The sequence below is a fragment of the Megalobrama amblycephala genome, linkage group LG22, assembly GCF_018812025.1.
Source record: "Megalobrama amblycephala isolate DHTTF-2021 linkage group LG22, ASM1881202v1, whole genome shotgun sequence".
In the NCBI taxonomy this organism is placed as follows: Eukaryota; Metazoa; Chordata; class Actinopteri; order Cypriniformes; family Xenocyprididae; genus Megalobrama; species Megalobrama amblycephala.
The window spans coordinates 16,492,979-16,515,161 of NC_063065.1; the positions used below are offsets into that span (position 1 = coordinate 16,492,979).

At 35.7% G+C, this 22,183-nt stretch overlaps 2 protein-coding genes across 3 annotated transcripts; one reads left to right on the forward strand and one right to left on the reverse strand.

Moving 5' to 3' along the window:
* Positions 1-4,482: 4,482 nt before the first annotated feature.
* On the reverse strand, positions 4,483-7,699 carry cbln2b (cerebellin 2b precursor). Its single transcript, XM_048175394.1, has 4 exons — positions 7,501-7,699; positions 6,649-7,146; positions 5,506-5,625; positions 4,483-5,392 (listed from the first exon to the last, which is right to left on the reverse strand). The coding sequence occupies exons 2-4, from the start codon at positions 6,934-6,936 to the stop codon at positions 5,195-5,197; spliced, it is 606 nt and encodes a 201-aa protein (XP_048031351.1). The 5' UTR covers positions 6,937-7,146; positions 7,501-7,699; the 3' UTR covers positions 4,483-5,194.
* A 4,238-nt stretch (positions 7,700-11,937) lies between these two features.
* fbxo15 (F-box protein 15) lies at positions 11,938-21,797 on the forward strand. Of its 2 annotated transcripts, none has more exons than XM_048175388.1 (10): positions 11,938-12,279; positions 12,380-12,466; positions 12,688-12,792; positions 12,888-13,103; positions 16,436-16,636; positions 16,722-16,845; positions 17,499-17,578; positions 18,037-18,182; positions 20,948-21,072; positions 21,166-21,797. In XM_048175388.1, exons 1-10 carry the CDS (start codon positions 12,203-12,205, stop codon positions 21,433-21,435), a joined length of 1,431 nt encoding a protein of 476 aa, XP_048031345.1. In that variant the 5' UTR covers positions 11,938-12,202; the 3' UTR covers positions 21,436-21,797. The 2 variants fall into 2 exon arrangements, with proteins under 2 accessions (XP_048031345.1, XP_048031344.1); XM_048175387.1 differs by having other exon boundaries at positions 11,940-12,279; positions 12,377-12,466.
* Positions 21,798-22,183: the final 386 nt, after the last annotated feature.

The following is a 22,183-nucleotide window of genomic DNA, read 5'->3' on the forward strand; positions in this document are numbered from 1 at the left end:
CTGACTTCTTCTGTGCGTTTTCCTGTTGTGGAGGTTAGCAAACAGTGTTGCATTACCGCGAGCGCCCCCTCCTGGATTGGAGTGTGGATCGCTTGTGACTAACTGTATTCGTCATTTGACTTCCTGGTTCAGGACGAATACATGTACCATTACACCCAGTAGGGGTGTATCTATGTATGTATTCCTTGAAAATTTCATTCATTAACACAGTTTATTCACTATAATTTTAAAAAGAAATGGTAATAAAATATGACAAGATCTCAGAGTTAAACTGTGTCAGAAAAAAATCAATCTTAATTATGTCAGATAACACTTAAGCAAAACATGGTCAGGTCAAAGTGTCTGAATAATTTTTGGTTACTGGTGGTCCACTGTATGAAGAATTTGTGGGTATAATATGTCATAGTTTACTTTATTTTGCTATCCTCACTTACATAAATGAACTATAGTGTCCTGCACCTACTAGTAAAAATATATCAAAAAAAGTCTGAATAATTTTTGGTTTGTCTATCTATCTATCTATCTATCTATCTATCTATCTATCTATCTATCTATCTATCTATCTATCTATCTATCTATCTATCTATCTATCTATCTATCTATCTATCTGTCTGTCTGTCTGTCTGTCTGTCTGTCTGTCCCAGTAATCAATATATTCGAATTATTCCCTTTATTGACATGGTTTTAAATTATGTAGAAATTCCCAATTATGCAATATTACACTTCATTTCATGTTTTCTTTAAATGTACGTCAAAAAAGAACAAAGTGCTTGTTTTCTTAAACTATTGATAAAATCACACAAAAACTCACAAGTCTTACGAAAGACCTTGAAATGCCACACACAGACCTCGATAGTTGGTACATGAAACACAAGGCATCAGGTATCAATGAAATTTCTGATAAATTTTAGCAGATGCATTGACATCACATGACAACAAATTACTAAAATCAAGAAAAACTGTGTAACTAAAACTGGCAAATGGTCAAACAGTGCAACCTATTTATGCCCTGGTGCATGCTGGGAAGAAGGTGAATGAGACTGAAGCACAAAATTAACTCACCTGCTTGTTGTTTCGACATAATGAATCAGAGTATAGAGTAAAAGATACATTTGTATTTCTGAAAGTTGTGAATTGATAGAACTTAGGAATAAGTAAATAACTTAAAAATAAATAAATAAATCATCAAAATAACTTCCCCTCCCTTGCAGTGACATCTCTTCTCTGATGACGTGTTGACATCACAGCAATAGCAAACCACAACATTCAACGATCCAATCAATTCCCAGCGGACAAAATCAAGTCCCGCTCTACATTTTTTCTTGTTCAAAAAGAAGTTTCACACAGATATAGTGAAAAAAAAGACTATTGCAACTTCCGTTTCATGCCGAAATGAAAACCCTAAAACCAACTGATAATATCCTTTACATCTAATATGTGGTTTAAGAACCTACTGTGAATGGCTCAAATGTGTGTCTTGCCAAGAGATAACTGGGAAGTGGATGATCCTGCTGGGTCTACTGCATGAAACTTGAGCTCTGAAATCAGTCCGCATTGGAAGTTAATGAGCATTGTCTTTCTGGAGAAAACTCTGTTTTGGGTCTATAAACTGAAAACAACAAAAATTCAGAAAGTATTTTAAGGTGCTGCTGTTTTTCCCCCTCATAATTAAAAATACACAGTGTTTGGCCATCTGTGCACGCATAAAAATGCCTGTGAGTACACTAATTTACTGCGCCGGGTGTTTTATGATCTAACATCTTTAATGGGCTGTGTATATGTCTATGTCAAACAACAGGCTGCTCATCCCACAATCAATTTTAACAGAAGAGCACTATCTCCGGTGCCCTCATTTTTTTTACATTTGAAACCAATACAACATAATGAGGCCTGCCAATAATATCTACTGGTGACATTATGCACTGTCTGAAAACCAATAGCAGTGCAGAGATCGGAGCTATATGAGGTCATCAGCTGCCTTGATTATGATTAGAGGGGTTAGGACCTTATATTGCTATCATAAATAACACCATGACAACCACATTGTAAATTATGTATATGAATAATGAAATAGTACTGAAGGAAACTGTTGATTATCAAAGAATACGAATGTGCATATAAGGGGGCCTAATTTCATTTAATTAGATTTAATTCAATGGGGGTGCTTCATATATATATATATATATATATATAGTCAAGCCAAAATTTATTCAGACACCTTGAACATTTCATTCATTAACACAGTTTATTCACTAAAGTTTAAAAAAATGGTAATACAATATGACAAGATCTCAGAGTTAAACTGTGTCAGAAGAAATTAATCTTATGTCAGATAACACTTAAGCAAAACATAGTCAGGTCAAAGTGTCTAAATAATTTTTGGTTCCAAATTTTTATCAGTGTTACTGGTAGTCCACTGAAGAATTTTTGAAAAAATTTTTAGGTATAATATGTCACAGTTTACTTTATTTTGCTATCCTCACTTACATAAATGAACTATAGTGTCCTGCACCCACTAGTAAACATACATCAAAAATATAAAATATGTCTGAATAATATATATATTATATAAGCAAGCTAATATTTTGTAAATTATTCTCTCACACTCTAAAAGAAAATGGATGTCACAATTAAAAAAAAAAAAAAAAAGAATAATTAGTAGCCCTGTCCAAGTGTATTTTTAGGAAATAAAAAAAACAGTTAACTTTTATTTAAAAGCTTTGATCCGAATGCTTTTAGACAGAAATGAAGGAAATTACACGTAAAATCTCTAGAATGTCTCACTGCAAAAGACTCTAAGATCTCAGATTTAGAAATTCGTTGAACTTTACCTTCTTTTCTTTTCACTGTCAATGCTTGACAAAGGTAAACATTAATGAATCATTAATTTTTAAATCAATTATAATATCATTTTTATTACATTCACCTGTACACTGTCTCTATACCGGGTTTAAAACTAAGTGAACTGAAAGAGACACAGTCACCCTTCATGCTCTTCATACACTTATGGCTTATGACAGGCGTTATTACAATACTGACACCTCAAATTACCCTTCATGACACAGTCCAGTACACATGTGCACATACAGTTCAGCTCTCTAGAAATTAAGTGGCTTGTTATAAAGCATACAAGCTGTGCTTTGCAGATTCTTACGCTTTTAAAATGGTTATGTTGCAAGATCTATAATCTAATACTATAGACATCTTGCATCTTTAGTCTGTTGAGAACAGAGCTGGAGACCTTCATTTGCATGTATGAATTTTAACCTACATTTGCACACCAGCTTCTCTTTATGAATAAACAGAATTTCTAATGAAGCATACTAGACCAGCGACGGTTTTGACACCACGTATATATATATATATATATATATATATATATACGTATACATATAATTATATGACACACGTATATATATAATTAATACAAGGCCACATTATCACATTATACGTCTATTAGCAGTTCTGAGTTTATCTTTATGTTCATTTTTTGTATCAGCTCTGTTTTTGTGAAAACATTTGTATGTGTGTGTGTGTGTGTGTGCGCGTGTGATTGTAGATGTGTGTGCATGCATGTGCATATATGTGTATGCATAAGAGAGCAAGACAAATTGAGAAAGATGGAAAAATCTAAAAAGAATGAAATTCTGTGTATATGAAACAATCACAGACATAGAGTGTGTTTATAAATGTATGTATGTTTATAAATTTGTGTGTGTGTGTGCGTTTTTGTGACATATCGGAACACAAATTTGTATAATGACATGGGTATGGCATAGGTATTACAAGGAGAGGGTGACTTATGAGGACATTACCCCATGTCCCCATTTTTCAAAAGGCTTATAAATCATACAAAATGAGTTTTTTTTTTTTTTTTTTTTTTTGAGAAAGTAAAATGTGCAGTTTCCTGTGATGGGTAGGTTTAGGTGTAGGGTTGGTGTAGGGCGATAGAAAATACGGTTTGTACAGTATAAAAACCATTATGCCTATGGAATGTCCCCACAATTCACAAAAACAAATGTGTGTGTGTGTGTGTGTGTGTGTGTGTGTGTGTGTGTGTGTGTGTGTGTGTGTGTGTGTTTCTACGGGCCAGCAGTGGTGGAAACCAAGGCTAATTTAACATCACCTTGCTCCTTTCTTCAGTCCATCCATTCATGTCTGTATCATTATCATCAGTAATCGGGAAAAGAGTTTGGGTTTTATGCTAAAGGATTTCTGAACAGACTGATTAAAGGTTGCAAAAACATTATTAATGTATTTAGAGCAGCATACACAATTGTTTATCATTCAGTCTTGAGACATCTGAGAAGATTCCTGCAGTCCGAGTGTTGCTTCAGCACCATGGACAGCGCCGTTTTATTGTAAAACTATTTTCATCGTAGTCAAGCAAAGCCTTTTGCGCATGCGCGATTCATTAATACGAATTATATCATTCATTAAAAAAATAATCATTGTTAATAATAAAAAAAGATTGAGTAAATATGTGTACAATACAATATTTTATTAGGCGGAACATTATATAGGGACTTTTCTTTTTCCACAACTTACATCTGTGAGCATTGTCACTGAACACTAAATCAATCAAAGCTACTTATTATCCGGAATGTAGAACACACCATAATGTAAATATGTATTTTATAAATTAGATAGATGTCTAGCAAAAAGTTTTAAGACGTCTCCATTGGCTGATATATGTTTTTTTTTTTTCTCATTAATAATCACTGTATAGCAGGTGGCCTACATTTGGCATATTTTTAGTATGTTCAGCATCCAAACGACACATCATTGACAGCACAAAACAGGAATCTTCCATTCGTGCAAAAATGCTTTGGGGCCATAAAGCACTTCCGCAGCTCCACACCACACACCTCACTGGACGGAAGCCGAATCATTAAGGCTATACAAACACAAAATAAAGCACTGATAAATACACCTAGTTCGGGATTTGAAGTTCGTCTTCGTCTTAAATATCTTCTCATTTATATAGTGGTCCAGGTAAATATCAGTTGCGAATTGTTTCCCTTCGATAAAATCCAATCGCGACTGGAAATCGCTGCGGCCAAAAAAGGCGGGAACTCCCTGTGGACGCGTCCATATGCAGTTTTGCTATGTTTCAGTTTTGTTCAAAGAACAGATTCTCATTTTGCCTCGGTCTCTTGAAAATATCACTCGCAGGAACACGTTTGCGAGTCAGTTATAGAGGAAAGACTAAAAATCCAGAGAACGTGGAGTATTTCCATCCGCCCATTAGATTCCCTCGTTCCAACTTGAGATGGACTCGATCCTCGCGCTCCACCATCAGTAGAACTCCGTTACTCGCCGCCTCCCGCGTGACATCCTGATCCCCAGCAAAAGCAGATATGACCGGGTACTCATTCTGCATCAGGTTAACCTGAATAACAGAACACAGCGCAGTTTAGTCCTTTGAAAGTAGAGAATCGGCTTTCCACGAGGGGTTATGAATAACACACAGTGTGAGAAGTGAATTTGTGCTGCTCTGCTCACCTGTATGGTTTGTCTGTTGTAGACCTTGACCACATGAAAGCTGAAACTGTATATTCCTCTCCGTGGGGCGGTAAACACACTCGCTTTAAGGTCGAAGTGATTGCCAATGTTTACTAAGACCTGAAACAAATGCAACATGACGCGTTACAAATCCACTAGCAAATGAAAATCTGTGAATTTACATACTTTTAGCTCTGCAATTTTACACTGACACATGCGGATCTTCGAGCGCAGTGTGGCAAGCTGCTTTAACATTTATTCCTCACAACCAACTAGTAAATATTTTTATTTTACGATTTTTTTTAATTGCTAGTAAATAATCCAATAGTGATGCGTATCTCATTTTAGTTTCATTAGTATTCCAATAGCGAGAAATAACGTTTCATTGTTTCTGCAATACATTTCCCCCATTGAATTCCATGGTGATCTGTGGTGTAGATATCAATTCATTTTCAACTATTGCAATTGTTGCTGGTCGATATTTCGGTTGTACAAGTAGCTATTCATTTAGGCTACCATTACTTTTTATTTGGCTATTTGTAACTAGTCAGCTACCAGTATCAGTTCCAGTTGTACCAGTTTTATTTATTTATTTGCACTTATTTATGAAACACTAGTATCTATCCAAATGGTTACAAATAAATTTATTATCTCGCTGCATTTTATTTACATGTTAAAACGGCTTGCCATAAGCGCAATGCAAAAGCAAACATGTCGGGTCAGTTTTAATTACTACAGATCTAATTTAATGACCGCGGGTCAGTTATTGTTAATCTAAACCTGTTCGCTTGTTGTTTATCTATTGGGTTAAGTTAACCATATTTAACAGTAGGCTACAGGCGATTTATTCATTTTATTTTTATTTATTTATTTATTTTTGCAACTGAGCAATTTGTTGAATGGCGACTAGCCTATTAGCCATTGTACACATTATATCTGACCCACACTGCACACATTTAATTAAATAATGTTATTTATGGGAGATTTACAAAGGACATTTCCGCAGCTGAATTGGTTAAAAACGTACATCATCAAATATGATAGAAACGTTTTTCACTTCGTGAAGTTTCTGGCTGAAATTCCTGAGCACAACTCTACATATGCAGTTCCTGTGATTACAAAGTCACCAACGGGACACCTGACCTGGTCAAAATAGATGGTCGTGGATGTGTTGCTCATCTCCGAAGGTTCGTGGTTCGTCCCTCTGACGGCCGAAAAAGCCACTTTGGCGCTGCCGGAGCGCACTGATATCCCAAGCGAAGAGGTGACTCCTCCGTCAGAAGAGGGGTTGGAGTCGCACACCACCAGACACTTTCCCTCAAGAACGATGGGCTCCGTGTCATTCTGGCCCAAACAGAGCCCTATGCCACATCCCAGGAGAAAGGCGAGAGCCAGCATGGCAAAGGGTCCGGGACAGGCTGCTGGCACCATGATCGGAACAAGAATCCTGTGCAAACTGATCTAACCAGCAGCCCCTTGGAGGTTTGATGTGGCTCTATCACCTGGTCCAAACTAACCTCTCTCTCTCTTTCTCTATCTCTCTCACTTACTCTCTCTCTGTAACTCACCGTCACACACACTCCTTTTCCTTTCGTCTATGCGCATCAGCTTGAGGTGCTCAGAGTATTTGCACAGTGTTTCCTGAATGATAAAAAACGATAAATCAGAACAAAAATATTTTCAAAGCAATACGAATAATAATTTCTCAGTACATCATATATCAATATCAGGCTTAACTATATTAAATTGCGCAACGATACGCAACATCTAATCTCGACTAAAAATACAAGGTCAAACAGCGTGTAGCTAACTCAACACATATTAACAAATAATAATAAAGTTTTTCAGTTATCTTTTTTCCAATGTAGCAAATATCACTCATATAATCATCACACCTTTCCGATGAAATAAATAAATGAAAACAACAACAGTACCATGACATTTAATATCTATTTCTATATGTTATCTTTCTACTTCATGCTGTCATTGTGTTACCTGTTAAATCCATAGTTGGGTGTAATCTGTGTCCCTGCTCCTTCAGCTGTCTTGAGAAGGAGTGAAGCGCGCACCCAATAAGAGTGGAGAAAAGCAATTGCTCCTTCATCCTTTTCAGAGGGCGCTTCACGCCCATCCCTTCTTTTCAAGTACAGTAATAATTCTGGAACGTACGTTTCTGGACATAAAACTCTGGCATGGTCAGAAAATTGGATTTAAGATTTTGTTTGCAATATATATTTGCACAACCACAGCCAGATTTATTTTGGTGACATCTGTATTTTGCACAGCATTGCAAATAACAAACATACAGTTTTGCATACAGGATTAGTAGAGCTGTTATGCATTTGAAGGCGATATTATATAGTTTAATATCAGGAAATAAATTGACATGCACGTTAGAAATATCAGCATCCAGGTGGAAAGCCTTGAAAGTCAGACAAAAATCTTGTGCTCCACCCTGTGGAGAAGAAGTGCTATGATCCTAAGTCTGGCCTCTCACAGAGTCAGATAATCTCTATAACCTGTGTTTGTGAGGTTTATTATTGTAAATAAACATTATGAAACATGATTGGTCTATTATAAATGTTTTAAAGTTCTAAAAGGGGGTTGTAACGGCGATGCCATAGAAGAACCATTTTTGGTTCCCCAAAGAACCTTTAAGTTCTTACATTTTTTTTTAAATTTTATTTTATTAGTGTGAAGAACATTTTAAAAAGGCAGTGGCTACTTACACTAAGTGCAAACAGCGATAGATGCTATTTACACTAAGTGAAAATAGCATATTTTCTTAGCGATAGATGCTGTTTACACTAAACGAAAATATTAATATATTCTATTTACACTGTGACAATAGCAGTATTTTCTTAGCGACATGCTATTTACACTAGTTGAAAATAGTGATAGATTCTATTTACACCATGTAAAAGTATCAGTTCTTTGCAATAAGATTAAATAGTAATTAGATGTTATCTATACTTTATATTGGCAGACACTATTTGCACCTCAGTATTTTTGTACATTAACAGGATGCAATAACATCATAGAGTGTAAATGATTATATTTATTAAAATTATTAAATGGTGCTGCCTTATTGGGAGAATAAAAACGCTCCCTACACTTTCCCCTGACCCTACCCAATAAACACTTTTTATATTATTAAACACTCGTCCGCAGTTTATTTCCACTTTTAGAACATTATTTTCATTTTTATTAAAAATAATTGCGAACTCGGCAAAAGGCGGATTCGAACCTGTGTCGATCGCGTTAAGAGCCACGTTTATAAGCCTCACTTGCTACCACTCTGCCACTAAAATATTGAATTTTGAGCAGCTTTTGTAGATATTGGAGCTAGTGTAAATAGCCAACAAGTGCAGCTATTTGCACTTAGTGACACTTTGTTTTAGGCAGTTCTAAAGAACCTTTTGTAGAATGGAAAGGATCTATGGATGTTAAAGGTTCAATAAAGAAGGTTTTTTTTTTAAAGCGCAACTTAAAGGATTAGTTCACCCAAAAATGAAAATTCTGTCATTTATTACTCACCCTCATGCCGTTCCACACCAATTAGATCTTTGTTAATCTTCAGAACACAAATTAAGATATTTTTGTTGAAATACGAAGGCTCTGTGAGGCCTGCATAGGGAGCAATGACATTTCCTCTCTCAAGATCCAAAAAGGTACTAAAAATATATCTAAATCAGTTAATGTGAGTACAGTGGTTCAATATTAATATTATAAAGCAATGAGAATATTTTTGGTGTGGCAAAAAAAAACGACTTATATAGTGATGGCCGATTTCAAAACACTGCTGCAGGAAGCTTTGGAGCATAATGAATCAGTGTATCGAATCAGCTGTTCGGAGCGCCAGACTCACGTGATTTCAGCAGTTTGGCAGTTCGACACGCTGATTCATTATGCTCCGAATCTTCCTGAAGCAGTGTTTTGAAATCGGCCATCACTATAAGTCGTTATTTTGTTTTTTTGGCGCACCAAAAATATTCTCGTTGCTTTATAATATTAATATTGAACCACTGTACTCACATGAACTGATTTAGATATGTTTTTAGAACATTAATGGATCTTGAGAGAGGAAATGTCATTGCTGGCTATGGAGGCCTCACTGAGCCATCGGATTTCAACAAAAATATCTTAGTTTGTGTTCTGAAGATTAACGAAGGTCTTACGGGTGTGAAAAGGCATGAGGGTGAATAATAAATGACAGAATTTTCATTTTTGGGTGAACTAACCCTTTAATTTAAGTTGCTTTACATTTCTAAGTAAAATCAAAACTGTACCAAAGCTACAGCATGTGCTTTTGTTCTTCAGTAACTTTGAATTTCATTACTGATGAAGAAAATTGAAAACTGAAACTCCTAAAATCAAGCAGAAATGACAGAAATGATATTGAAAAGTTAAATGGATGGAAACAAAGCCTTTAAAATGTGCATTTTCACGCATGTACATGCGTATCGTCATTCTCTAGCCTCATTATGAAAAAAAACCTTGTAATAAGCTATCAGTTCTGTGGTTTCTATCTTTTAAAAACCTTTTCAGTGAAGCTATGGAGTTTCTGTAGAGTGTATAAAGTGCAATGTTGGGTTTGACAGGTCTGCTCAGTATGTGTTATGTCCACTGAACCCATTCTTAACCTCCCTAATTTATACTTTCCCTCACTCCTCAAAGTTGCTAATTGGAAATATTATGTAAGATGATTATGTCTGACAACTTCTAAAGAGTGAAATGGGGATACTGCTTTAATTCATAATCGAATGACTCGACATCTTTATATCTGAAGTAAATAGGCACTTCACAATATAGTATTTTTGTCTTTTAGGATACTTGCGAGACAATCAGTACCATCCCAACCGTATTTTATCAACAATTCTGGCATATAAATAGCCAGAACAATGGTTTTAAAATACATATAAGCTGTTAGGTGAACTACTGAGAGATCATGCATGTTCACTGGGCTGGTCATAGTCAACATCATCCTTCCTCACAGACTCTTCAGTCTTCATGCACATTTTTTGACAAGCATCACACTGTTGGTGCAGATTGACAGGCTCTGTGGAGGTTGATGTTGAGTATCTGAGAGCAGTGGCTGACCTAGGGCCTGCAAAAGGGTGAGTAAAAGAAAGAACACATCAAATGTCAAGTTGGGTGGGCACTGGGCCTGTGTATCACGGGGCCCAGAGCTGTTCATGCCCCCAGAGAAGAGCTCTCCCCAACCACACAAAACGATGAATTATTGTGAATGTTATATGACTATTTAATCTGACAGGCAGCAGACCACCATCACTCTTGAGATCGCCCAGTCTGCCATATACAAACATTCCCTTAGCTGTTTTCTGCTTTATTAAAATGTCAAGCAATATATTTTACAGCCATTAACTAATAAGAAAAAGTACTTCTACTTGATCTATCTGTCTGTCTATTTATATAGGTTTTATATGTTCTGTTGCATAAATTAGGCCAAAAAGTTTTCAAACTTTTTAATGTCAAGGACCACTCGTGAAAGTAATATACTTTCATAATTTGATTACAGTACTTAAAATATTAAACATTATTTACTTATTTATTTGTTTATATCTTTTTATATATAGCCTATAGATGGATATCGGACGGGTCTGGTAGTAACTTTGTTGCATTTCAGATTGGCCAAGTAACAGTAACGGTTATTTTCTTCTTCTGGTAACCAAAAATAGTAGGCTACTGGCTAGACAAAGTTTTAACTTGCTAGCTAATGTAATTTCCTTGTTATTTATGTTGCTTGTTATCAGAAATAATCTAGGCTACTCTCTGTTGTTATTGATTCTTTGTGGAAGTCTACCTCTACTAGAACGTTTGTTTATGTTGTTGTCTTTTGTTATGTTGATATATACATATTAGAATGATTTCTGAAGGTTGTGACACTGAAGACTGGAGTAACGATGCTGAAAATTCAGCTTTGCATCACAGGAATAAATTACTTTGTCAAATATATTTAAATAGTGCACAGTTATTTTAAATTGTAATAATATTTCACAATATTACTGTTTTTTACTGTATTTTTAATTAAATAAATGTAGCCTTGGTGAGCAGACGAAACTTCTTTTAAAAACATTAAAAATCTTAGTTTCCAAACTTTTGGACTGTACTGTGTATATATATATATATATATATATATATATATATATATATATATATATATATATATATATATATATATATATATATATAAAAATTCCCTAAAAATTCCCTAAAAGACACAAATAAAGGCCTATTTCCGTACTAATCGCCTCTCAGGATTTTCACGGATCCTAGTTTGAAAATCTCTCGATTAGGCCGTTTCAAAACTACATTTCCGCTCCTGGCCTGTTGGGGGCAGTATTTCTACAGATTGTCACATCACCTGTCAGTAGGGAAAAACAGTTGTAGCAACAATGCAACAATTGTTTTTTGTTTTTTTGAAGTTTTTCTCCGAGATGACATGTTATAATTCTACGCTTAACTGTTTAATGTCCTACCTAGTGTGTCGGACTGTACCCATTAAAATAAAACAGACTCTGTGAGATGTGTCCTGTGTGTAGTGCGATTAAAGCGCCTGGCACCTGCGCGGCAGCGCTCTGACCTGGTTACCTTGACAGCGAGATGCCGGAAGAGCGAGACTGAACGGATAACAGATTAAGAGGCACTTAAACACGTTTCAGAAGAGATACAAATTATGTCTTCGCAAAGCGTGAAGACTCAGAAGCAAGATGCTGAGAACCACTCAATTATTAAATCAAAATCCATGTCCAGGTTGTTTGTTACTTTTGTTGGTTATTTCGCCCATCCCGGATTTAATGCCTCTGAACTCTGCTAGATCTTTTCAGTGTGTTTGTGTTCATTTTCTCAGCAGACAAACAAAAACGGCTGTACGACACCCGCCAGTCTACAGAATGGCATCCAAACGCGGACTAAAGACTTGTGAAAACTCCTTAGAAAGGCAAGTTTTGCGAGTATGGTAACTTTTTAGCCTTTTTTTTTTAATCTTCACTGTGACTCTCTTGCTCGGATCACTAAAAATTAACGTAGGCCTATTTGTTGTTTGTTTATAATAGCTTTAGTTATATGTTTAAACAAAAGGCTATCTATCTATCTATCTATCTATCTATCTATCTATCTATCTATCTATCTATCTTTTGTTTTATCTATTTTTTCAAATAGGATGCCAGCAGAGATCATTCTCAAGATTCTCTCATACTTGGATGCTGGGTCTCTTTTCTGCATTAGTTTTGTCAACAAGCTCTTCCATGAACTGTCCAACAGCAAGTGAGTGGTTTTGTTTTTCTTCAGACTATTTATTTTGTCTCTCTCATAGCAGAAAAAATGTAAATAATTTTCATCTAATTCTGATGTCCTTGCAGTTCGATGTGGTATCAGTTTTATATCCGTGAACATACCAAAAAGAAGAAAGCCAACCAAGAAGACCATATGGCAGGTGTGCAGGAGAGGCCTAAGGGATACTGGAGAAACACATTCTTCAAAGAAATTGCCGGCTTGAATGTGAACAAGTGGAGAAAAAAACTTAAACGCATCGACCCTTATTCAGGACTGCCGCATCATACAGAGGAAGTCTTAAGGTTTGAGATTGTGGCTTTTTTGTTTAGTTTATATATTATTATTGACTAATTAAATGATCTTAAAATCAGTGTCTCTTAAAATCACTTTTACATTTTTTGGTTATTTTATCCCTCATTTAAAGGAGTGGTTGATTATGATTTCACTTTTTTCACTTTAGTTAGTGTGTAATGTTGCTGTTAGAGCATAAAAACCTCTGCAAAGTTACGATGCTCAAAGTTCAATGCAAAGGGAGATATTTTCTTTTAAAAAATTCTCTGTTTAAGGACTACAACAGACGGCTGGTAGGGACTATAACAAGCTTCTTCCGGGGTTAGTGACATCACTAACCCTAAAATTTACATAAACCCCGCACCCGAGAACACACAACAAAGGGGGTGAGGCCATGTTGGACTGCTTTAGAGAAGAGGGAGAGTTTTTGTAGCAGAGTGTTGTTACCATGCTGTCATTTTGACAAGTCAATGAATTGAATCACCTCCACAGCAACTACATACATTTACCGTTCAGAAACATCCAGTTGCATTCTAAAAGTTGTAACTTCTTCCTAAGTCTCTCCATCAGTGTCCGACTCCGGTTTGAACAATGTAAGACTGAACACCGTTACTGACAATTGTCATTTTGGCTGCGTGAGATTCTCCAGCTTTGTTGTCGTTGAGCAACTGAAGCATGAGTTGTTAAAGCTCCGCCCTGATCTGGAAAGCAGGCCAGGAGCTGCAGCTCATTTGCATTTAAAGGGACACACATAAAAACGGCGTGTTTTTGCTCATACCCACATAGGGGCAAATTTGACAAGCTATGATAAATGATCTATGGGGTATTTTGAGCTGAAACTTCACAGGCACATTCTGAGGGCACCAGAGACTGATATTACATCTTGTAAAAGAGGCATTATTGGACCCCTTTAATAACAACAAGATCATTGGTTTGGCATGGTGACACATAATCTGACTGTTTCTATATATAAATTTGTATACATAAACTATGTTTAGTTGTAGTTTCTAGTTTCTGCGTTTATAGTTGTTTTGATTTCTTTCTTTCAACTGTCTTTCTGTATATCCCTACATTTAGTAATATGCAACAAGACTTTGTATTCAAAATAACGTGTTTGTTGTGACCTACCTGATCTGTTGAAGATGGCATATTCCCCATCAAATATATGTCAAGGTGTGTTTTCCCTCCTGCAGTGTCTGGGCTTATTAAAGGTGAGTGTGAGAGTCAGCGTCTTAGATTTGCTCTGTGCTCCTGGGCGATGGGATACGGAAACACGCTTGATGATCTGCAGGCCGCGGCGTGCTGTTGTCTTAACCTCTGATTAGAGCTGCCGGGCCACTCAATTTTTCGACTCAAAGAGCGTGTGGCATACAGGGGGAGTGAAAATAATTGTGGTCCCCTCAGAAGGCTGGGTGAATTGTAAAAATAAATTGCTTGGCCCCTACCTCTTGCCCAGACAAATCCCCATAGGTTCCTCAGTTACAAAGACACTGGAGGATGAGATTTACTTCGGTAATAATCATCTCCACTGACTTTCAGACACAAACAACAGCTATTAATCTCTCTGGGACTCTGCTTGTATCTTTGTTTTACAGCATTAATTGATATCATATGGTGTCAGTGCCCACACATGATGCATCATAAGTATTTCCCCAACCTAATGCCCTGTTTTCTTTCAGAATTAATGTCATTCATTGCTTGTATCTTGCCAAACAAAATAATTTTAATCAGCTTAATCAGGTTAATGACAGAAATAAATAAATAATCAGTATTTTTGTTTGTTTCCCAGTTAACTGAACTATCTTTCAGTTTTCATATTTCAACATTATCACAGTTTTGATTCTCAAGTAAACGTATCTTATTTTAAAGATCCTCAGGATACTTTTTACAGGAAAACTAGATACAGATGAACTATTATTATTATTTAAGCAGCTTTTTGTTTTATGATACTTTGGCTTTTTACCTTGGATTCTCCACTTTTTTTAAAATGCATTTTATTTTCTATTTAAAGTAAACATCCGTAAAAAAGGAAACATTTACTTAAAATTGTAAATTGTATATATATTTAAATATTTCATATTTTATGCATAAACCTCACTAAACATTATTAGATTTTTGCTTTATACTTGGCTTAACAAATTAATAATTAATATTAATAATATATTTAATTCAAAATATAGTATCTGAAAACAACTTTATTTTTCAGTTTTCATATTTTAGCATTATAACATTTGATTGTCTTGTTTTAGGGATGTTCATTTATTTATACCCATTGGCCACATTTTTATTATTATTTTGATCATAAACCTTGCTAAACATTAGATTTTTGCTTTATACTGGCTTAACAAATGTAATTAATAATAAACAATTAAAAATGTATTATCTCAAATTGAGCTTCACGATTCTGGATAAATCAAGAATCGCATTTTTTTTTTTTTTTTTTTTTTAATAGAAATCACGATTCTCCCATGATTTTGAATGGACAACTACACAAAATAATATGTAATTAGAGGTAAAATGATAACTGCTGCAGTCTGTTTAAAAAAATGTTTAATTAATTTGAAAAAATATAAAAAATAGTTTGAATGAATGATTCAATGACTCACTCATATAGACTTGTTTGAAACAGACGAATCAGCATTTTTGAACAAATTTCTTGAATGAATGACATATATTTGTCACTTTAACTGTCACTTTTTAACAGTCGATGTAATTGATACAATCTTTATTTGAAGCCTCAAGTTACCTATGGTGATTTACTCTATTTTGCTCTCTTCTGTAGACGTCAGTGTTTATATCCGAACTATAAACTTTTATCCTAGTTCTTCGGTCATAATTGCAAGACAGAAATAATGATACTCAAAAGACGCTGTTTCACACCTATACATGACAGTTGCTCTCTCTGGAACAGCGGCAGTGCAAACACAGATTTGAATGTTCCAGTATAATTTTGTGAAAAGGTTTAATAGATATAGCGAATTGTAGTCATTTAGGAATAAGATTGTGTGGGTGTTTGAATCGAGATCACGATCTTTTACCAATTAATCGTGCAGCTCTAATCTCAAAACAACATTATCTTTTAATTTTTTTTTTTTTTTTTGTAGTAAAAAAGTATAGATTTTTTCAGTAAATGCTCAAGATATTTTTTTACAGGAAAACAAGACAAATATACAGATTAAACGTTATTTTTGTCAGCTTAGCCATCTCTTTTATGTATTTTATCTATGTATGAGTTTTTATCTTGCATAATACCCCACTTCTTCTACTTCAAAAAAGGCATTGCCCTTAAATGTTCTGAGAACAGAAGGTGTCAGATGGGGTTTGTGTCATGTGTGTCTGGCAGGAGTCTGTGCATTACATGGGAGATCACAGTGACTGATGGGAGAGGACGGCGGAGCACCTTTGAGCAGTCTCATGCCTCCTTCAGCAGTACGGCTGTGTTTGTGTTCTGGGGCGCTGTCAGTTGGCCTCCTTTCAACCAGCTCACCTCGCTTGAGCTTCGTGGAGTGTCACGGGTACCTCTCGATTGTCCTGCTCCTTACAGGTGTGGTAGATGCCAAAAATACAAAGATACACCTTTTCTCCAACCTAAGTGAGTGATGTAGTTGCTTCCATCATCTGTCTTTCAGGCCGGGCTGGAAATCGGATATGTCAAAAATAAAGCTTCAAGGAGAACACAGTGAGTTGTGTGTTGCAGACAAGATTATCAAGATGCTATATGTTGGACAGGGCGTCACTTTGGGATTCTGGCAGGTATTTTCCAATTCTAGAGTTGACACTGTACATTGTGGAATAAACATACATTTTGCACTTGATGTTTCAAAATTTAGGATCTCTTAGAATCTTTTTTTTTTTTTTAATAGCACTTTAAATCCACATGATTTAAAGCATTTATTTATTAAAAGGGATAGATTAAATTTCTTTACAGAATATTTCTATTTCTAAAAAAGGCTGTTCTTTTGAACTTTCTATTAACAAAAAAAAATCTAGAAGAAAAAAAAGTTTCATGGTTTCCACACAAATATTAAGCAGCAGTTTCCAGCATTCATAATAATACAATAAATGTTTACTGAACATCAAATCAACATATTTGAAGGGTCATGTGACACTGAAGACTGGAGTTATGATGCTGAAAATTCAGGATTGCCAACACAGAAATAAATTACACTTTTAAATAAATGGAAAACAGATATTTTAAATTGTAATTTCACAATATTACTGTTTTTACTGTAAGTTTGTTTGAACAAATACATCCTTTTTCAAGCATAAGAGACTTCTTTCAAAAATCTTACCAAACTTTTGAATGCTAGTGTATGTAATCATTATTATTATTATCAGTAGTTGTATTAATAAAAATATTTAATTGATAATATTGATAATGCAACAACTCTGTCCTTCTTATACAGGACCAATGTGGAATTGCTTTTGTCATAGTGAACTTGCACAATCACAGGCTTGTGGAAAGAAGTCTTCATGCATCCGTTAGGTATTCCTTTATTTCCTCATTTGCAAAACAAAAACAAAAACAAAAACCTTTTTGTCCAGGTATTTTTCATCTTCTGTTTTTACAAAAGACTTGCATGGTCCCCCTTTAATGGCTTTGTCAAACCAAATGCTTAAATTCATCACAAAATTTAGTGTGTTTTTCAAATAACTGAATCCCTGTGGTCAATTTGTCTTTTCTTTCTCTTTTTTTTAATCACAGATGTGTCTGTGTGAGTCAGAACCTAAATGTCAGTTATGTATCACTGTCAGTATAGTTTGGTGGTGTAATAACTCCATCTTCTGGTGAATCACTGTGTACAGCCCTGAATCATCAGTTCTTATACTGTCTGAATTACTGCCTTACTGTCTCTACAGTCCTTAGTGTGAAAAGGTGCACTGACACCCACTTTGTTGTTAATTTCTTTCTTTTCCTTTCTTATCTCTCTTTCATACCGCTAGTCCACGTACAGCAACTGGAGTCAGTGCTTTGTTTGATGATGTGGACCCGGAGTATGGTCTCCATGGATACAGTGCTTACATTGAACTGCACAATACAGTGAGAGTCATCATGTCTGACCGTTTTTCCCAGCTGTTTTGCAGGAGAGGTAAATTGTGCACTCTATAATATGAAAAAAAGAGCTCAAAGTCCAATTTGGTGATAAAAATAAATGAAAACCTCATAAGCACATGGTTGAGCAGTTGTCCAATTTTACACTGAGATGCCTTGACAGTTGACGATACTAGATGCTTGACAGTAGATGGCGCTAGATTCTCAGAAATATATCAATGTTGTCCTGCTCTAAGCAAAATTCAGATGTTTTTACCCTACTAAAGTATCAGAGTTTCAACATGTACTGATATATTGTAGTAACACTGATGCTCACATAGTATTCTTTACAAATATTTCATAAATAATGAAAATATATGTATGAAAAAATGTTCACAATACTTTTCTTAGAGTGTAAATCACATATCACCCTAATATATCATTCATTGATGCTGTGTATATTCATCCTAAAAGGTATTCGGAAAGTTGAAATATTCAAGATTCTTTGAACACATCAAAGAATCCTGAAAAAACACAAATATTGAGCAGCAAAATTGATAAAAAAAAAAAAAAAAATGAAATGTTTCTTGAGCAGTAAATCAGCATATTATAATGATTTCTGAAGGATCATGTGACACTGGAGTAATGGCTGCTGAAAGTTCAGCTTTGCCATCACAGGAATAAATTACATTATATATATGAGCAATATCACACTCGTAGCCGTGCGATATGGCTGTATATCAGCACGCTGTGATTCGTCCGTAGGCACGAGGCCGCAGGCCGAGTGCCGTAGGTAATCACAGCGTGCTGATATACAGCCATATCGCACGGCTACGAGTGTGATATTGCGTTTATACAACAGTTCGACGGCACGAGTGTGTAAATAAATAAGAACAACAACGGAGTGTCTTTAAAACCCTCTTTTGTGCAGCACTACTTCCTTCCGCCACGGATTCAAAACTCAAGTTGTCAGTTGAACCAAGCCTCCGTTACTAACTCTAAAACGTCACTTTAGAACTAGTAACGAAGGAACGTTGAGTCGCTTCATTGAAACACATTGAATTTTGTACAGCATTAGAGAGAGAGAGAGAGAGAGTAGGCTATTACCTGTGTCTGGTATATTGCATTACATTCATTCTTCAAGTCGATGTCCATAATATTATATCCTTTATACAAGTCCGTTTGAATGTCCGCTGAGGAAAGCGATCTTTGTATTTGTCATTTTTTACAGCTTTGGGAATTTTCTATAACATCCATTACACCACAGCGCTAAAACAACTTCCTTTTGCAAAAGTTCCTTTCAATTTAAAAGTCTCTTGTGCTTCACTGACTTATTCTCCTGTAAAGTGTTGCCGCCATCTAATGGCGTATTAATATAATGTTCAGTCAATCCATATTACTTAATGGACATATTTATATAAAATAATATTTATTGAACAACAAATAAGCACAATTGTACAGTTCAGTCAAACATAAAGCACTAGTTAAAAAAATAGGTCACCATTTACGCTGGTATGTGGGTTTTACAAATATTTAACGAATGAAAAGGATTTTAAAGAGCTTGTGACAAAACCTCCTAACTCCATTGGATCCTCAAACTGTCAATCAAGCCTCATTAATCCGCCTCACCTCGTGAATAAAGTGCGCACTCAGTTTGGACATCTCCTCTGTGCAATGCAAAGGTAAATAAAGATCTGATGTTTGAAAAAAAATTGTAAAGCGTTTTCTTTATTCAAAAAAACCATATGTTTATAAAGTTCATTGTTTTAAGTATTTGAAGAGCGGAGAAGAGTCTGATATGTCCCGTCTAGTTGTAGCCAATATGCTATATAAGGATGTAACGTAACGTTTATTATTATCAAATTTAATATAGCACAATTCGACTTGCTCTGGAACAAATAATAGATTAATAAGACCAAAGATTGCCCATTGTATGTACTCAAATTGAATTATGTCTCATGTTTAACCACTATAAGAGCCAGCGGCAAATCCCCGAGGCACTGGCCGAGATGAAGCTGTTCTCGGCGGTTACAGAAGCACTGAACGGCCGCTGACGCACTCGAGCTCGCATCTCCGAAAACGTCAAAACAAATTGTAAAATAGGCGCTGTTATTAAATATAAGTCACATATTTCAGGTCTAAACAACAACATTCTCGCCTAAAAAACTATTAAAACTACAGTTCGTGGTACAAGAAGTAGTATTTGTAAAAATTACGGTTGATTGATCGGCCGCCATGACGGTCACTTCAAGCGGAGTGATACAAACGGTGAAAAGGCAGTAGGAGTGCTGTTATCACTGAAATATCGCATGGCTATCAGCCAATCAGATTCGAGAACCAGACAGAACTGTTGTATAAACAAAAATAATATATTTTAAGGCTGCATCCAAAAACTTAGGCAGCTGACTTGTTGCCTCGCTGCCTTATCAGGCACTGACTTTGTAGGCAGTGTTTGCACACAAAGGTACCTCACGAAACTGATTTCGGACAGACTTCCGAATCAGCATCTAAGCTTACAATACTGCTGTATTCTGCGTCATACGTCGCGTCACGGGGGTTACTCATTTGGCACAAGTCGACTTGCGCATTATGCGAACTGTCGCCTGGTGGAAGCTAGTTATTTTAATTTAAAGCTTTAAATATGTTTTTTTTTTTTTTTTTACAAAAACCCATCGCTTCGCTTCAGAAGGCCTTTATTAACCCCCCTGGAGCTGTATGGATTATATTTTTGATGGATAGATGTGGTTCACTACCATTATAAAACAAAGAATATTTTTAAATATATAATACCATAGTGCATAATTTCTCTTTTTCACTCTCCAGATCAGATTTCTGATGGTTATCTTCCACTGGAAGTGATCAGTGAGAATAAGAGATCCCTAAATACTCAATTGGTTGGAGATGTCAGCTTGCCTTGGAGGACTGAAGCTTTACATGGAACTATCAAGGTACAGTATCACCACACTATTTTATTCACAGTACTTTACTTCAGAACTTTTGTAAGGGCTTAAAGTTTTTCATGGTCTAATTGGTGTCTCCAGGACTGTTGCATGATCAACCTCACTGTATGGGATGAAGCCAAGCAGCCTTTTTGGTGTGTCAGTGCTCCTGTTGTCATGACAAAAGCAAATCAGGACACGGTATCATACGATTTTGGTGGCGAGAGATTCTCCATTCTATACCAAGACTCAGAGGGAAGGGTGGAGATGAGGCTGAAGCAGATGGAGTATAAGGAACAGTATTTTGTGGTTAATCTAGTGATTTACATTTCTGTCGCCAAAGTGAATAAGCACTTTGGGAGAGATTATTGAAGCCTTCACGTGCCATTTCTGTTTACATGAAGACCGTTTTAATATATTTGACTTAAGAACAAGCAGGGCAGCTGCAAATTAGTCAGTAACTTATGGCAAGATTAAACTCCTGTCACAATTATAGTGCTTAGCTTTTCAGGTTAATTTTTTTGACTGAATGTTTCTATACGCTTTATTATCACCAAACATTTTAATCCACATTTTCACATATCATTAGATTTTAAGGATATAAAAATGAGCTTGTTACAAAGAGAGGGATTTTCATGTCAAGTTAGATAAAATCTAAGTAATGAAAAAAAGAAAAGAAAGAAAAAAACTTGCATGGAATCAAGAGCTAAAGAATAAAAACGGACCTTTAAGCTGGATTTAAAAGTGCCAGTGTGAGCAGGGAAGCCGTTCCAGAACATGGGGGCAGCAACTGAGAAATCTCCCTTACAGCATGAGTGGGACAGAAGGAATTTGATTGCATGACCTAGGGGCAGAGTATTATGCAAGCTTGTTTTTGCCACAGTATAAAAAAAGGTAATTGTGACATTTTATCTCACTTTTTTTCTTGTAATGGCGAGGTTATATCTTATACTTCTGACTTTTTTCTCAGAATTCGGACTTTATATCTTGCAATTCTGAGAAAAAAGTCAGAATTATGAGGTTAAAAGTTAGAATTTTGAGTCGGTGGCGATAGCCTCGTGGGCAGCACGCCGACATGTGGCGCTGTTGCACTTCGGGCAACCTGAGATTGAGTCCCTGC

Excerpts from the sequence above, each read along its gene's own strand:
- cbln2b (XM_048175394.1), bottom strand. The coding sequence starts at position 6,936 with ATGGTGCCAGCAGCCTGTCCCGGACCCTTTGCCATGCTGGCTCTCGCC. Across the intron at positions 5,626-6,648 it reads CGACCATCTATTTTGACCAG|GTCTTAGTAAACATTGGCAA; the intron begins GTCAGGTGTCCC and ends CATTTGTTTCAG. Across the intron at positions 5,393-5,505 it reads ACAACAGACAAACCATACAG|GTTAACCTGATGCAGAATGA; the intron begins GTGAGCAGAGCA and ends TCTGTTATTCAG.
- fbxo15 (XM_048175387.1), top strand. The coding sequence starts at position 12,203 with ATGTCTTCGCAAAGCGTGAAGACTCAGAAGCAAGATGCTGAGAACCAC. Across the intron at positions 18,183-20,947 it reads CCAGCTGTTTTGCAGGAGAG|ATCAGATTTCTGATGGTTAT; the intron begins GTAAATTGTGCA and ends TTCACTCTCCAG. Across the intron at positions 21,073-21,165 it reads CTTTACATGGAACTATCAAG|GACTGTTGCATGATCAACCT; the intron begins GTACAGTATCAC and ends TGGTGTCTCCAG.